Source organism: Vidua macroura, chromosome 15 (genome assembly GCF_024509145.1).
Source record: "Vidua macroura isolate BioBank_ID:100142 chromosome 15, ASM2450914v1, whole genome shotgun sequence".
In the NCBI taxonomy this organism is placed as follows: domain Eukaryota; kingdom Metazoa; phylum Chordata; class Aves; order Passeriformes; family Viduidae; genus Vidua; species Vidua macroura.
Window position 1 is genome coordinate 17,300,653 of NC_071585.1, and position 16,591 is coordinate 17,317,243.

Sequence of the window (16,591 nt, forward strand, 5' to 3'; positions counted from 1 at the left end):
AGCACCCATTTACCAGGCACTGTTGGACTTCCTAAAATAAAAATCCTTCTGCATTTCCCCCTGACGCTGAGATATTTTGCATAAAACAATCAAACTGACCACCCCAAGTCCGTTTACAAGTTTTCCAAGCAATCCTTGGAGCAGTGGGAGGAATTCAGAGTTCAGAGCTGAATTCCACAAGCGATGATGTGATTCTGGGGAAGGATTTTCACTGCTGGAATCCAAATGTCCACAGATGCTGCTTTCTTAAAATGTGGGATGTTTTTGGCGTGGATCCCCTCCAGGCATTCACAGGCACCTGCTGATAATCCCACTTCTGTCAGATCCCTGGCTCCTTCTTTTCTGGAGGATCATTGTCTGCTCTTTTCCTGTGAGGATTTGGTGGTGTCTCCATGGATTTGACATTCCATGGCCTCTTGAGCTTGGCACACAGCAGTGCTCCTACCTCTGTGTTCCACAGGGCTGCAGGAACTGGGAGAGAACCCTGGAGATCATCCCAAGATCCCACCAGAATCCCCTGCTCGCAGCAGGGGCAGGGAGAGCAGCCTGCTCAGGGCTTTGAGCTCGGACTGTGGCAGGAGGGAGCTGAAATTCCATCTCAGATCTTTGTGAGGAGCCCAGAGGCAGGTGGAGGAGAGAATTCAAAATTCCATCCCAGATCTTGCTTTGTGAGGAGCCCAAAGGCAGGTGGAGAATTCACAATTCCATCCCAGATCTTCCTTTGTGTACAGCCCAGAGGCAGGAGGAGAATTCAAAATTCCATCCCAAATCTTCCTTTGTGTACAGCCCAGAGGCAGGTGGAGAATTCAAAATTCCATCCCAGATCTTCCTTTGTGTACAGCCCAGAGGCAGAAGGAGAATTCAAAATTCCATCCCAAATCTTCCTTTGTGTACAGCCCAGAGGCAGGAGGAGAATTCAAAATTCCATCCCAGGTCTCGCTTTGTGAGGAGCCCAAAGGCAGGTGGAAAATTCAAAATTCCATCCCAGATCTTGCTCTGTGTGCAGCCCAAAGGCAGGAGGAGGAGGGGATCTGTTGTTCCTGCAGGGAGAAGGTTGTTCTGCTCATTGTTAACTTGTTTGGCTTGGGTTTAAGTCCTGTGTTAGCTGGAATATCTGCAGAGGAAATTGGGTGTAAGCCAGGCTTAGGGACAAGTCTCCACTCTGCTGGCATCACACCAAGAAAAGGAAATTACAGTGCCACAAAGCAAGGGGAGAGCATTGCCTGCATTGGTTTAGGTGGGATATTGGGATTAAATCCTTCCCTGTGAGGGTTGCCCCATCCCTGGCAGTGTCCAAGGCCAGGCTGGACAGGGCTTGGAGCAACCTGGGATAGTGGAATGTGTCCCTGCCGTGGCAGGGGTGGCACTGGATGATTTTCAGGTTCCTTCCAGCCCCTGTCATTCCATGATTCTGTCCCTGGTCCCTGCTCCCTCTGTTGGGAACAACATTCAATCTGTTCAATGATTAAAAAAACCCCACAAGACCCAAAGCAAACAGTGTCCTTCCACTTCCCCAAAACTGAACAGAAGAAAAAAAAAAAAAAACCCTCAGAAAAGGTGGGACAGGGGAAGGAGAGGGAAATGGGATGACAGAGCTTTTAAAAACCTGTTGCTTTGCAGCTGTTCCCATCCTGGCTGCTTTCCAGAGGTACTTGGATGATCTTCTGCCTGGAAAAAAAAAATTAAGTCCTTCAAACCCATCATTTGATGGGGACATTATTTCTCAGCAAAGGAGACGAAAATCCAGGTTTGGAGTTTAGGAATGGAGCTGCATCAGCGTGGGAGCCAGGGATCTTCACTCAGGTAGATGTGAGTGATATCCCAGTGCTGGGAGATCCTCCAGGTGGGGGTTAAGGGCACAGAGGACTTGGATCTTCAGAGAAGTTTGATACCACAGCCAGCAAGTGGATATGTGGAGTTAATTTGGTGCCTGGCTCATGGGGAAACCTGGCCATGTGCTAAGGACTAACTGGGAATTTGTGTCCCAGCTTGACTTTGTGGCTGCTGGACCAAAAGCCCAGCGGGGCTGTGCTGGGCTTGGCACAGCAAACTGGAAGGGATGAGCTGGAATTTTCCCTTTCCTAGATAAAAGTGATCATAAAGCAGACTAAATCTGGGATTGGGACACTCTGGGGTTATTTTTTAAGCTACACCTTGGCTTCTTATCAGGCATTCACAGGTTTTTCTTTTCCCTCGGGCTGTGCAGGAGCACCTGGTGGTTCCTCTCCTGTTGCTGTGCCCCGGGATTCCTCTCACACCCTGCACTTGGAGCAGATGCTGTTTAAGTGTTCCGGGAGGAGCTGTTGGCAAATGGGGGATGACAGGTTGGAGAAACAGGATAAAATAGCAGGAGTTTCCAAGGGAAGCTCGGAGAGGCAGCAAAGGAAAGGGGGAACAGTCTGGAGAGGAGCCGTGCCAGGCTTGACTGGGTTGTGAGACCCCTGTGGAGGTGCAGACTGTGCAGGGCAAGGCTGGCAGATTTTCCTGGTTCCTGGAGGGCTGGAGCAGGAAATTCTGTCTTGCTCTGCCCTCATTCCACCCTGAATCCTTGGATTGCTTGGGGAGGAGCTGCTCGGCTGCCTTGCAGTGAGCTCCATGTCCATGGACATCCAGCCCCCATGGAGATTTCACAGGGTACAGGGTTCAAATGGAGTGAAGCAAATATAAAATGTATGGAATCAAAGATTCCCAGAATAGTCTGGGTTGGAAGGGACCTTAAAAATCATCTCATTCCACCCCTGCCATGGGCAGGGACAGCTTTCACTAGCCCAGGTTGTTCCAAGTCTCATCCAGCCCGGCCTTGGGCACTGCCAGGGATGCAGGGGCAGCCCCAGCTGCTCTGGGCACCTGTGCCAGGGCCTGCCCACCCTGCCAGGGAAGGATTTCTTCCCAACATCCCATCTAACCCTACTCCCTTTCAGTCTGAAGCCATTCCCCACGTCCTGTCACTGCTGTTCCTGCTGATTTGCAAAACCACTTCGTGCAAAGCACTAAGACAATCCACAGGGAATTTTTTTTCCTCTTCATCCTCTCCTTGACCCCTTGGGAAATGTCCCATGGGAACCATTTCAAGCTCCTGCCGTGACTCTGTGGGCAACAATCCATTCCCATTGACTGGAAAGGGAATTCTGACTTTCTCATCACTCTTCATCTCGTGCAATGCCTGTCCTTGGGCCTGGGATTAATTAGGACTAATGACCAAAAACGTCATCATTAGGCTTCCACCTCTCCTAGGACTGTCCTGAACCAGAAGAAGGGAACGCAGAGGAGTGAATTCCAGCTGGGAAGTTGTTAACAAGGCTGTGCATCCCTTGCTTTGTGGGATGTGGCTGATTCATCCTGCTGAATCCAAGATTCCCACAGGTGAACAGGCACCGCTCAGGACCAGAGGCTGCAAGGCTTTCCTCGGCCAACTTCTGTTTTGAGTATTAAGCTTTGCCTTGTGAACCTTGAGGAACTCAGCTCCCAGGGCAGAGGAAATGTTGGAAGGGGTCAGGCGAGCTGTGCTCTGTCCGTGTCACTGGGAGCAGCCAGCAGCATTCCAGGACAACATCTGATTTTGTGCTTTTACGAGGCAGATGTTTGGGAGAAGGGCTGTGCTGTTTATCCGAGCTGCCATCTCCCAGCCCTCCTCCCTCCGCGCGCGCTCCGAGCCCATAAATAAGGATTCTTGGGATTATGCCGCCCTTTGGACAGCCCTGCCTTCCATCAGGGCCTGGACAAGCTGCAAACCCCGCTCCCCCTGCACCTCACTTTTACAGGGGAATAAATCAGTGAGGGCTAAATCCTCTCTCAGTGACACGAGGATAAATCCGGGATGGCCGCGCTGACGTCGGCGCCGTGGTGGAATTGCGAAGGGGAGTTTGATTCTTTGATTTTTGGAGTGGTGCTGCTGATTTGCTCCAAAAGAGCTTGGGCTCAGCGTGTCCTGGGACTGAGCAGCAAAGCAGGGTTTGCTCTGGGATGCTGACGGCAGAGCAATTCCATGGATTTTAATTGCTGGAATTAATTCACAGCATTCCCGGAGTCACTGGGTTGGAAGAGACCTTCAAGATCATCGAGTCCAACCCAGCCCCAGCACCTCTGTCCTCCTGCCTTTGCAGTGAGCCCTGGAATCACAGGCCCAGGTGTGGAGGAACCAGACAAAGTCACCCAGCTCTGTAAAAAGCTGGGGTCCTTCAGATTTCAGTGCTATCATAACTATGAAGCTGATTTAAAATAAAACATGCCCGAAAATCTCCCGTGTCAGGCCCTCAGAGGGCTGCAGATGAGCTCCTTGAACACTCCTCCCATTCCTGCACAAGCCTTGGGACCACCCATTTTGAAATGAGGTTTCAGGTGAACAGGAGGGAAATTACAGGGAGCCAACTCATCCCTGGCACCCAGTGCCACGTCCAGGCTTTGTTAAACACACCCAGGCATGGTGACTGCACCACCTCCCCGGGCAGAACATTCCAGAACTTTATCACCCTTTCCATGAAAGCTGATGGAAAGGAGCTGGAGCTTCAGCACAATCCGGGCCTCAAAGAGCTCCAGGTCATCAATGAAAGGATAAATCCTGTGTGAAGTGACTGCTGCCATTGCCTGGCACTATTCCAGGAGAGCCCCACAGGGATCCATCCCACCCTTTGGCTCGTGTTGGGATGATGATGGCGAGCCAGGCAGCGGTGCCCTCATCCCACGGTGGCCACCAGGCAGATATCCACGGAGGCACTGGAGATCCCAGCTGCTCCCAGCACCTGGAGGAGCTGCCCCTGGAAGTGGTGCCAAGAGCTGGTCTGGAGGGGTGGGAATGCTGCTCTTGGCTGCACGTTTCTCCTCCAAGTGGACCCAAGAAGTTGTTGAAGGCAGCAATCAAGGTGTTAATCCTCACTTCTTCTAGGTTTTCCCACTTTTTTTTAAGGATTGGAAGTGAAGGAATGTAAAAGAGGTGCTGGCCCCTCTCTGCTGTGGCTCCAGCCTGCAGCCTGTGGGTTTTAGCACTCTGTGGATATTCCCTCTTGAATATTAATATTAATAATTATGGATATGAAGTGGATATTTCCTCTTGAAGCTGTAGGGCTCCCCAGACAACTCTAAAGAGACTTTGCAAAGGAGTGCCTGGAATTCTGCTGGCTGATTTTAGGCAAGCTGGAGAGCCCAGTGGCCACCTCAGGGTCCACCAGCCTTGCCACTGGACACAGGGTGATTTACACCCCTCTGCTGGTGGCACCTGGCCAACCCTTAATTGCTCACAAGTGACTTTTTTAATGGCTCGGCGTGGCTCGGGTTGCCCAGGGTGAGAGGCAGTCGTGTGTGGCACGGCTGCTTTCAAGGTCCAGGAGAAGCACCAGGTGACCTGGAGGTGCCACCAAGCAGCTCAGGCTGGACCTGGGGCCTTCTGGCAGTGACCTGGAGGTGCCTCTGTCAGCTGCAAGGTGCAGTGAGAGCTGGCAGAGCACAGCCCTGATTTTCCCATTTTGTTCTCACTGGATGACTCTGCTCACGGTGGAGTTTGCCAGGAGGGAAACCAAACTGGGATTATTGCCCTGGGAACTGGAGATTGGGTGGGAAGCTGATCCAGTGGGGCAGCAGGACGAGGGCTTTGGACTTCTGTCTCCTGTCAGACTGCGTGGCTTGGATTTGGAACACCACAAAGTCATTATTGTGATCATCTCGTGGCAAGATAGCCACAAACATCAACTTCCTTTGTTTTCCTGGGAAAAACCAAACCAGGATCTCAGCCCCTGGAGGGATGGGGGTGATGAGCAGCACCACTATAATGAGCAAAACTCTCTAATTACAACAGCAGCAATTAAACCCCAGTGGTGAGGGATGCAGAGCTGGAGACACAACCACGCTGAGCTCTGTGGCTCCATTTCCTGAACACAGAAATGGAATTATTTTGGAGCATCCCCTTTTCCTTCCCACTTGATCTCCACCAGTGGCTTTGCCCTGGGAGCTCCGGGAAGGGTTCAGGTTTCCTTGGAAGCTGACAAGCACCATCTATAGGATTGCTGCAGAAGAGGCCTCAGGCTCCCAGCTGATGAAAAAGGGCAGAGGAGCTTCACTCCGAGTTTCCAGATTTGTTCTGGAAAAGCTCCAGCGTGCTCAGCATTCCTCAGCGCACAGAGTCACGGCTTTCCTCGTCCATCCTTCGTGCCTGGGTGGATTGTCCACCCTGGACAAACTGCTGCTCCTTGGTCCCCTGGGGGAATGCTGCCTGTGGAAATTGCTGGAATTGCAGAGCCGGGATTATTTCACACAGGGATCTTCTGAAGAGCTCACAGTCCCCAAGATTTCCAGTTTTCCTCGGGAACTGTAGGGACAGGACAAGGGGGAATGGCTTCAAATGGACAGAGAGGAGGTTGAGGTGGGATATTGGGAAGAAATTCTTCCCCAGGAGGGTGGGGAGGCCCTGGCACAGGTTGGGAAGGAAGGGAAGCAGGGAGCAAGGAAGGAAGGAAGGAAGGAGGGATAAACACACTTTGCAGGGCAGATGGAGTACAAATAATCTTTTTAAAGAGATGCTGGCAAGGGACACTGGTGCAAATCATCTCTGTCACGTTGGAACTTCATCCTTGATTTGCACAAGAAGTACAACTCCAGTTTGGATACCCAGAATTCTTCTGAGAGAGGCATTGTGTTCCCAAAGAACAGATATGTTTTTTTTTTTCCCCTCTCTGCAGATCCATTTTGGCTTTAAAGCTGTTTTCTTCTCCTACACACACAGATGATAATCTTTTACATGTCCTTATTAAAAAAATACCACTTCCAGAAAATAAAAACACTGGCATATTCTGTACTTGTTCCTTTCTCTATCTCTGAATTAATTTCCCATTTTTTCATCTGACTTGTCAGTCATTTCATATCTCCACAATCAAGGAAAGAGGTTTAATCTCTCTCCTGGCTTTGGCATCCGAATCCCTCCTGTGCTAAATTAACGCTGTTTTCATTTCTCTTTTTTTTTCCCCCGCAGAGATCCCTGGATGCCCAGGAGTGGTGGAGAGCTGAATGACCCAACCTCTGTTCCTCGCCACCCTGAGCTCGTGAGGGCTCTGCAGAGATGGAGTGGGAGCACGGCCTCGCTTCCCCGAGCCGGGGGGTGCTGTGGGAAGCGACTGCCTTGGCAAAGGTCCTCATCCCAACCCATCACCCACCATGCAGCACCTCCAGGAGAAGCTGGGCAAGGACAACCAAGGGACCAGGAGAGGCTCTGAGAGCCTTGGAGGACACCGAGAAGCCACAGGAACTGAAGGAGGGGATGTCCAAACCCTGACAAAGGTGCCGAGGGCTTTTTCCCCCTTGGAAAAGCCTTTCCCAAAGGGAGCACCACGTGTGGTCTCCAGCTGGTTTGGAAGAGGCACAGCCAGGTCTCAGGGCCAGGTCAGGAGCCCAGCAGGACGAGCTCGTGGCAGCCTGTCCAGGGGATCCAGGTGAAACAGGAATCTCTGCAAGACCAAGAGAGGGGAGCATGGAAGATTCCTTCGATTCGTTCTGTGCTTGTTTCTCCTTCTGGTGTCTTCTCTGTCTACCTCTTCTCCTCTAGAGAGCACGGGGGGCCCTGACTGTCACAAAGGAGCAGAAAGATTGGCACAGGACAGGAATGTGGCCTTTGTTCTCTCCTTGCTCCAAAAAAATCTCCAACTGTCCTGCCTGGACCTCAGCCATTGGAAAGGCTGGGACCTGGCAAGTCTTTTCCTTGCAGGAAGTCACATTTTAGCAGGACCAGCCACACTTGGGAGCCAAGATTTCCTACCTGAGGCTCAGAACATGACCAGAACATCCATCCCTCTCCTGCAGCTGTGGGAAGGAGCACACTGAGCTCCTGACTTTGGATTGTGGAAAGTCAATTAAGTCATTAAGCGGAGAAAGAGAGGGAGGGACTTACGGCCTCAGGCAGAAAGCAGCAGGAAAAACTGGCTGAGAACCATAAAAAACGTGCTGGACTGGCAGGTGGTGGCCCAGGTGCAGCTCTGTGGTCACTGAGCTGCTCCCAGAGCTGGGCAGGACGTGCTGGTACTGAACTGTGGGAGCCCCATCTCAGACCTCCCCTCTCGGGCTTCCAGCTGCAGGACCTTTCCCTCCAGTGCAATCCTATTTATTTATTTATTGTCTCGCTGCTTGATGTGAAGCTGCTAAAGGAGCCCCCTCCCCACAAACAGCCAGGCCTGTGGGAGGGGCAGGACACAGGGACACCTCCCACCACACCAGGACAGACCTGCTGTGGTGGGCGGGTCGGACTCGGTGGTCTTCAAGGTTCCTTCCAAGCAAACCCACTCCGTGGTTCTGTAAGATCTGGAAAGGATGTCCCATCCCTGGAAGTGTCCAGGGATGGAGCCCTGAGCAGCCTGGGATGGTGGGAGGTGACCCTGCCCACGGCAAGGGGTGGAATTGGCTGAGCTTTAAGGTCCTTCCATTCTAGGATTCTGTGGAGAGGGCACACGAGGGAAGAGGGAAAGCTGAGACCAGGACTGTCCCTGGGGTGAGGATGCAACGTGGATCTTTCAAGGCAGAGCTTTGTTGGGAAGGACAGAGGCTGCAGGAGCTCAGCAGTGCCCCTCTATCCTGACTCTCTCTGTGCAGGGCCATGAGAGTTGCTCACCTGGGGGGCTCTCAGGTGCCCTGCTGCTCTCCCACAGCTTTCAGGATGCCCTGAAATCCCTTGGCACAGCTCCCACTGCCCTAGGAGAACACGATTTCTCCCTTCCCTCTGAAGAGCCCTGCCAAGGCTTAGTCCAAAGCTGCTGAAGGGAGATATTTCCCAAAAAAAACCCAGTTCCTCAGAAGATTCCTGGCTGGCTGCAGTCCCCTATTCTGTACTGGAAACACAGTCCTGGGGTTGTTTGCAGCTTAGGGACGTGCTTGGGGTTGTGGCAGGTCTCTTTCTCCCCAGTCCCTGATGTGCAAGAGCAGGTACAGGGAGAGAAGGGATGAGCTCCAATCCTTTGCCAGCCCAAAAGCAGGGACCTGCCTGGCAGAGCTGTCCAAATCCACCTGCCTGCACCCCTTCGGGCTTGTTCAGGGATTCCATTCCCTGGTGGATCTATTTCTGAGCGCCCTGACCCCGGGGTTACCGTGCTGTCCCCTGGAAGGTGGCTCCGTGCTCCCCAGCAGGAGCTGCTGGGAGTTTTCCACCTGCGTTTTCTCCTGGAAACTTCATTCCATTTCCCCTCGTGCTGCTCCTCAAGCACCTGCTGTTCATGTTCTCCTGCCACTTGACCAGGGCTCCTCTTCCCCTTCCAAGACCCTCCCTGGCCCCCTGATTGCTGCCACTGCCTGTCCTGGCACAGGACGAGCCTGGTCATTAATGAGGAATCCAACCCCATCCCTGGAGCAGCCTCTGGCAGTGCCCAGCTGCTGCTCCCTCCCTCATTTGGGGTGCAGGGAAGGGGCAAACGGAGCCAAAACGGATCAGTGTTGGCACTGAGCACTCGTATCCCAAAATATCAGGAAGAAATCCTTCCCTGTGAGGGTGGTGAGGCCCTGGAATGGATTTCCCAGAAAAGCTGTGGCTGCCCCATCCCTGGAAGTGTCCAAGACCAGGTTGGGAAAGGACTTGGAGCCACCTGGGATAGTGGAAGGTGTCCCTGCCGTGGCAGGGTGGGAATTAAATGATCTTTAATGAACTAAATGACCTTTAATGAATTAAATGATCTCTAATGTCCCTCCCAACCCAAACCCTCTGTGATCCCGTGGGGAGCAGTCCCTGGTAGGGACAAGTGCACAACCTGGGCCCAGCTCAGCAAAGCCCAGCCTGAGCTCCGGCAGTGGGGATGCTCCAGTAGCCCTGTGGAGATGGGCTGGGAACGTGTGGGGAATGGGGAACTGTGCTCTGCCCTGCCTGGGAATCCCAGCCCTGGGCTGGAGCTGCCGGGAGCTGGGGGCACGCGGGGAGCGGGCCTGGGGAGCTCTGGGTGCAGCTGAAGCACCACGGGGAGGGTCACAGCTCTGCTCTTGTCAAAGAACAAATCGTTCCGGCAAATAAAGAATGGGAAGTGCTGCTCTTGCCGCTCTTCTTTTCCCCAGCTGGCGGCAGAGGGAGGGGCTGCACCTGGCTGGTGGGAGCACAGAAACGCCAGGGCGGTTTGGGACCAGGGGGAGAGGCTGGATGCAGTCAGGAGAAGCTGGGGGGGAGGATTATTCAAACACCAGAGCAGGGGGCAGAGCCCCTGCAGGCATTCCTGGTGCTGCTGGGTGATGGGTGCCAATAACTCCAGCTGGGAATGGGCTCTGGGACCGGGCTGGAGCGGAGCTGGGCAGCAGCAGGGCAGTGGGAGTGGGGCTGCAGGAGGAGGAGGAGGCACCAAACAAACCAAGGAGGAGGAGAGAAGAGGGTGAAGAAGGTGCTGAGCATCCCAAGGGCTTCACGGGATGGCAGCAGAGGAATCTGGAGTCTGCTGTGGCACCGTGCTGTCCCCCGGGCTGGTTCTTCACCCAAATCTCAGCTCAGCTCCTTAACTGCTCCTCCCCATCGCTGCTGTTCTCGCGGGTGACCCAGGGCAGGGTGGCAGTGACAGCATTGCAGCTTCTCAAGAGCGTTTGGCAGGGGAAAAAAATCCGTCCCCAAGCAAGGGAAGAATCAAAATGACACATTTCCGACTGAATTAATCACAATTAATCACCCCGGTTAAAATCAGTGGAGATCCTGGAGAGCCCTAATCCATAAAGATGCTCCAGGCAGCAGCACCCTGGGGTTTCACACTGCTCTGGCAGGAGCTGCAGGCAGCACTGCCAGGGGAATTTGGGGATTTTGTCACAGGACAGCCTGAAAAGGAGAATTTGGGAATTTTATCACAGGACAGCCTGAAAAGGAGAATTTGGGAATTTTGTCACAGGACAGCCTGAAAAGGAGAATTTGGGAATTTTATCACAGGACAGCCTGAAAAGGAGAGTTTGGGAATTTTGTCACAGGACAGCCTGAAAAGGAGAATTTGGGAATTTTATCACAGGACAGCCTGAAAAAGGAGAATTTGGGGATTTTATCACAGGACAGCCTGAAAAGGAGAATTTGGGAAATTTATATTTATTTGCCCAACCTCTGCAGGTATGGATGGATTTTCCTCCAGGATGGATTTTCCTTTCCTCCAGGATGGATTTTCTCCATCTCCCAGCCTTTGCAGCTGGATTTACAGAGCTCTGGGGTCAGCCCTGGGTTTTGGGGCTGGAGAAGTGTGAGCCTTTTTTCCAAGAGCCCACACAGCTCCAGACAGGCCAGCAAGTGCCCAGACATCTTCCCGAAGTTCCTAAAGCTTGAGAGCAAAGGGCTGTGAGGAGATGATTGCAGCACATCGCCGCTATAAACCCTTTCTTCATCCTTTCATGGTCCGAGGTATGAACATGAATTACGGCAGCTTTAAACCTCCTGAGAGCTGCTTTCTTAAACGCCTGCTAAAGAGCATTGTTAAGCCGAGATGTCAGCGCTTGCTGGCTGAATGAGGCTGTTTTACGAGGCACTTTAATCCTTCCAGGAATCCCAGGACCCCTTTTCCCCCCACAGATCCACTCCTGGCTCCTTGTTTTCTGTCCTGTTTGTTCCTCGAGGCTCTGGCGCCGTCACCTCTGGCAGCCCCATCGTTTCCAGATGCAAACAGGTTCCTAAAAACCGCACATCTGGCTGGATCTGGGGCTACCTGGCAAACTGCAGAGGCCGCAGAGAAAGCAGGGGCTTCTCTTGTGACTGCTGCAGTTTTTAAGGTCATTTTGTCAGCGGGGCTGCCAGCCCCCAGCAGTCCCTGTGCGATGCCTTCCTGTGGTGCCCTGTGCCTTCTGGGCATGGATTTTGGAGGAGGACTGAGGGGCTGTGCCCTCAGAGAGCCACGGCCACCCCAGGCACAGCCACATCCCTTTGGGATGACCCTTCATCTCTCGGCATCCTTTTAAAATCCTGCTTTAAAATAAGCAGCAGGTACTTTCCCTGCCTTCCTTAACCCCCTTCTGGATGTCGTGTCCCTTTCCTTGCCTTCCTTAACCCCCTTCTGGATGTCGTGTCCCTTTCCCTGCCTTCCTTAATTCCCTTCTGGGTGTCGTGTCCCTTTCCCTGCCTTCCTTAATTCCCTTCTGGATGTCGTGTCCCTTTCCTTGCCTTCCTTAATTCCCTTCTGGATGTCGTGTCCCTTTCCCTGCCTTCATTAATTCCCCTCTGGATGTCGTGTCCCTTTCCCTGCCTTCATTAATTCCCTTCTGGATGTCGTGTCCCTTTCCCTGCCTTCCTTAATTCCCTTCTGGATGCCGTGTCCTTTTCCCTGCTGCCTTTACCCCAAAATCATTCCCGAGGCTTTTCCTTCCCGGGGCACAAGCAGAATTCACCTTTATTTCCATTCAAAAGGCACAAATCCCAGCAAATGCTGGATTAAACCATTCCAAGCTGGTGATTTCCCACCATTTTTATTGCTACAGGAGAATGTTGAGTTCCCAGATGCTCTGGATTGGTCTCCATGGAAATGGGTAGGAACCTTTGGATTGCACAATCCTGAGGCTGAGGTTTTGTCTCGTCAGTTGAGGATGTGATGGGGGCTGCTCTGCTTTGCTTTCTGTGGCAGTGAAATTCCTAATGAAAATGAAAATGTGCCCAGCCCAGGCTGTCACCTGACAGCAGGAAACGGAAAAACAGGAAGAAGGGGCATTACAAAAATGGAAATGATGGCCATTAAAGCACAAAAAAAATCCCATCAAAATAAATCTGGACGTTATAAACACCCAGCTGGTTCATCCATGCTGCATCCAGAGCTCGTTGTGGCTGGAAAGTGGAAAAGCAGGGAAATATCCAATGCTGTTAACCATTAACTGCTGGCTGCAGGGTCTGGCTGCAGCCTGCGCCTGGTTTTAGGGTTAATCTTCCTCCCAAGGCTACCCAAGCCAGTGGAAAGGCTGGATGGGCATCCAGGGATGCAGGTGACAACGAGCAATGGCAAGCAGGTGACAGAGCAGGGAGCCCCAGGTGGCCCCAGGTGGCCCCAGGTGGTTCCAGGTGGTTCCAGGTGGCCCCAGGTGGCCCCAGGTGTCACAGAAGCCACGTGGGAAAGAGGCTGGTCCTGGAAGATCAGGATCAAAATGGGCAAGAAGGGATAAGCAGGAGAATTAAAACAGGCAGAGGGGACGTCCCAGAGGCAGCAACAGCACCCAAAGGGATCCCTGGTTCGGCAGAGCTCCGGGAAACCGCAGGAAATGAGGAGCAAAGGAAAGGAGGAATCTTCATCAGGGACACGCTAAGAGGGATGGGTTCAAGAAAGAGGGGAAATTTAGGCTGGATGTTGGGAAGGAATAGATTATATTATATTATATTATATTATATTATATTATATTATATTATATTATATTATATTATATTTATTATATTTATTATATTATATTTATTATAGATTTATTTTATAAAATATGTGATATGTGATATATGACATATGATATATAATATATAATATATTATATATAATATACAATATACCGTATTATATATATAAAATAGAATATAGAATTTAGAATATAGAATATAGAATATAGAATATTATATATAGAATATTATATATAATGTATAAAATATAATGTATAATATATAAAATATAATGTATAATATATAATATATATTAGATATATAATATGTATATTATATATTATATTAATATATTATATATTATATATTATATTTTATATTTTATATTTTATATATTATATTTTATATTTTATATTTTATATTTTATATATATATAATGTATAATGCATATATATATAATATATAATATATATAATTATATATATTATATTATAGAATATAGAATATAGAATATAGAATATAGAATATAGAATATAGAATATAGAATATAGAATAAATATCCTCCCTGTGAGGGTGGGCAGGCCCTGGCACAGGGTGCCCAGAGCAGCTCTGGCTGCCCCTGCATCCCTGGCAGTGCCCAAGGCCAGGCTGGACAGGGCTCGGAGCCTTGCAAGAAAAATCAGAAAAAACCAAAACTGTAGAGCCAGAAAGGAATTCCACACCGAGCAGATTTGGGGGAAGGGTCTGCGCTTTGCTCATCAGCTTTGAAAAGTCATTTCGGACGTTTCTGTCTAGAAAACAGAGAAGTCACACGCCCATGGTGGCTCTGTTCCCCTTCCCCGGGCGAGGGAAGTGCACTGACCCAGGGATTGCTCCACTTCCTTCCACCCTCCCTCCAGCTTCTGTGATTTGGATGGGTTTGAAACAGCAGAGGAGTGGGGTGGGGGAGAAATGAGAACACCCTCAGCAAGTGCATTCCAGGACAGAGCAAACAAAGAGGAAATTAAATTTTCCACTTTTCTTTTATCATCCAAAGCAGCGCGAAATGAATGCGTCAATCCAAAATTCAATTTTCTGTGTTTGAGAAGCCTCCCCCAAGAAAGTGTAAGCAGAATTTTTTTTTTTTGAGAAAAAAAAAGATGGATTTGATGGAATCAGGCTCTTTGATCCCCAAATTGTGGCTAAGCAGGGTGGAGTGGCACTTCCAGCTCTCCATGCTCTGGCTGCAGTTGGGAATTCCCTGCAGGTCCTGGTGCAAATTTGGGATGGTTTTGGTAAAGAGGTGGAGAATCCCAGCTGGGGCTGAGCCACAGACATCCCACTTGCCATGGAAAGCTGGGAACAGGGCAGATTCTGGCAGGATTTTGACAGAATTTTGGCAGGATTTTGGCAGGATATTGTCAGGATTTTGGCAGGATTCTGGCAGAATTTTGGTCGATTTTTTCAGTATTTTGTCAGGAGTCTGGCAGGATTTTGACAGGATTTTGGCAGGATTTTGGCAGGATTCTGGCAGGATTTTGATAGGATTTTTCTAGTTTTTTTTCAGGATTCTGGCAGGATTTTGGCAGGATTTTGACAGGATTTTGACAGGATTTTTTCAGGGTTCTGGCAGAATTTTGGCAGATTTTGTCAGGATTTTGTCAGGATTTTGGCAGGATTCTGGCAGATTTTGGCAGATTTTGTCAGGATTCTGGCAGGATTTTGGCAGGATTCTGGCAGGCTTTTGGTGGGATTTTTTCAGTATTTTGTCAGGATTCTGGCAGGATTTTGGCAGGATTTTGGCAGGATTCTGGCAGGATTTTGGTGGGATTTTTTCAGTATTTTGTCAGGATTCTGCCAGGATTTTGACAGGATTTTGTCAGGATTTTGGCAGGATTCTGGCAGATTTTGGCAGATTTTGTCAGGATTCTGGCAGGATTTTGGCAGGATTCTGGCAGGCTTTTGGTGGGATTTTTTCAGTATTTTGTCAGGATTCTGGCAGGATTTTGGCAGGATTTTGGCAGGATTCTGGCAGGATTTTGGTGGGATTTTTTCAGTATTTTGTCAGGATTCTGGCAGGATTTTGGCAGCATTTTGGCAGCATTCTGGCAGGTTTTTTTCAGGATTTTGGCAGGATTCTGGCAGGATTTTGGCAGGATTTTGGCAGGACAGGTGGGAGCGGGGGAGCCCCTCCTTGGTCTCCCGTCCTGCCACCCCCACCCCAAGCTCTGCTGCATCCCAGGTGCTCCTGCTGGGATAACAGCAGCAGAAATTCCAGCGGGCTCCAAGCAGCCCCTCCAGGGCATCACCTGTTGTTGAGGCTGCCCTCGGAGGGAGCTCACAGCTATTTTTGGAGCTGCTTGAGGGCAGGGAGGATTAAGGAGCCCCAAATGCACAAGAGAGGGCTCGGATTTGCTCAGCCACAAACCCTGCCCCAGCTGGGGAAGTGAAGGGCCAAGCTGGAGTCCTTGGGAAATTTGGGTTAAATATTAGGGGAAAAATCCCTCCCTGTGAGGGTGGGCAGGCCCTGGCACAGGTGCCCAGAGCAGCTGTGGCTGCCCCTGCATCCCTGGCAGTGCCCAAGGCCAGGTTGGATGAGATGGAGCAGGTCCAGAGCAAGATGCTCACGGCTGGCAGCACTGAGGACAATAATGACATTTATTATTCATTCATCATTATTCATTTTCCTAGTATTTATTGCCTGGCTTTTCTTCTGGAGCAGAAAGACTCTGAGGTGGGGGTTTCTGTGTCTGGAAAATGTCCCTTCTGCCTGTTTTTTTGGGGGGTGTTTCTTGAATCCAAGCTGGCTCTCCCTTCTCCTTTAAATGGTTGTAAATCCCACATCGCTGCAGCCCCTGCAGGACTCACACACAGCCAGGCTCTCCAGAGATCCCAAAGCTCTGCTTTTCCCTGGAAACCTCTCCCAAGACCTCACATGGCCCAGCTTCCAGGGCCCCTTCTCAGGGGATTATTAGAGGGCAGAAAAAAGAGCCTGACTCAGCGTGCCCTGCACCTGCAGCTGGATTTCCCTCCAGACTCATGGCAGGGCTGATTTTCCATCTGCTTTTCAGGATTGATCCCCCCCAGGGCAGTGCCCTGGCTCCATCCTGCCCTGGCCAGGTGTCTCTGTGATGACAGAAGTGTCCCTCAGGCCTGGCCCGTGACCTTCACCTGCTCCCTCCTGCACCTGGGCAGCTCCACCCACACTGACATCCCTGTTTTCCCCCATTCCCTCCATCCTCGGGGGTTTTGAACCGAAACCGTGGAAAACCACCAGGAGTTCTGAGTGGGAAGTTTCCTTCCAGAGAGCTGTGTCTGCATTCCCTGCCCAGGCCCAGGGATAAATCCCAGTGGGAAATGGAT

General features: G+C 50.8%; 1 protein-coding gene across 1 annotated transcript in view; it reads left to right on the forward strand.

Moving 5' to 3' along the window:
• The window catches only part of ADRB2 (adrenoceptor beta 2), a 29,038-nt gene extending 19,070 nt beyond the window's left edge, over positions 1–9,968 (forward strand). Inside the window, exon 2 of the mRNA XM_053991397.1 lies at positions 6,959–9,968. Coding sequence (XP_053847372.1) covers positions 6,959–6,993 — 35 coding nt within the window. The 3' untranslated portion in view covers positions 6,994–9,968. The remainder of the gene's footprint in view (positions 1–6,958) is intronic.
• The last annotated feature ends 6,623 nt before the right edge of the window (positions 9,969–16,591 follow it).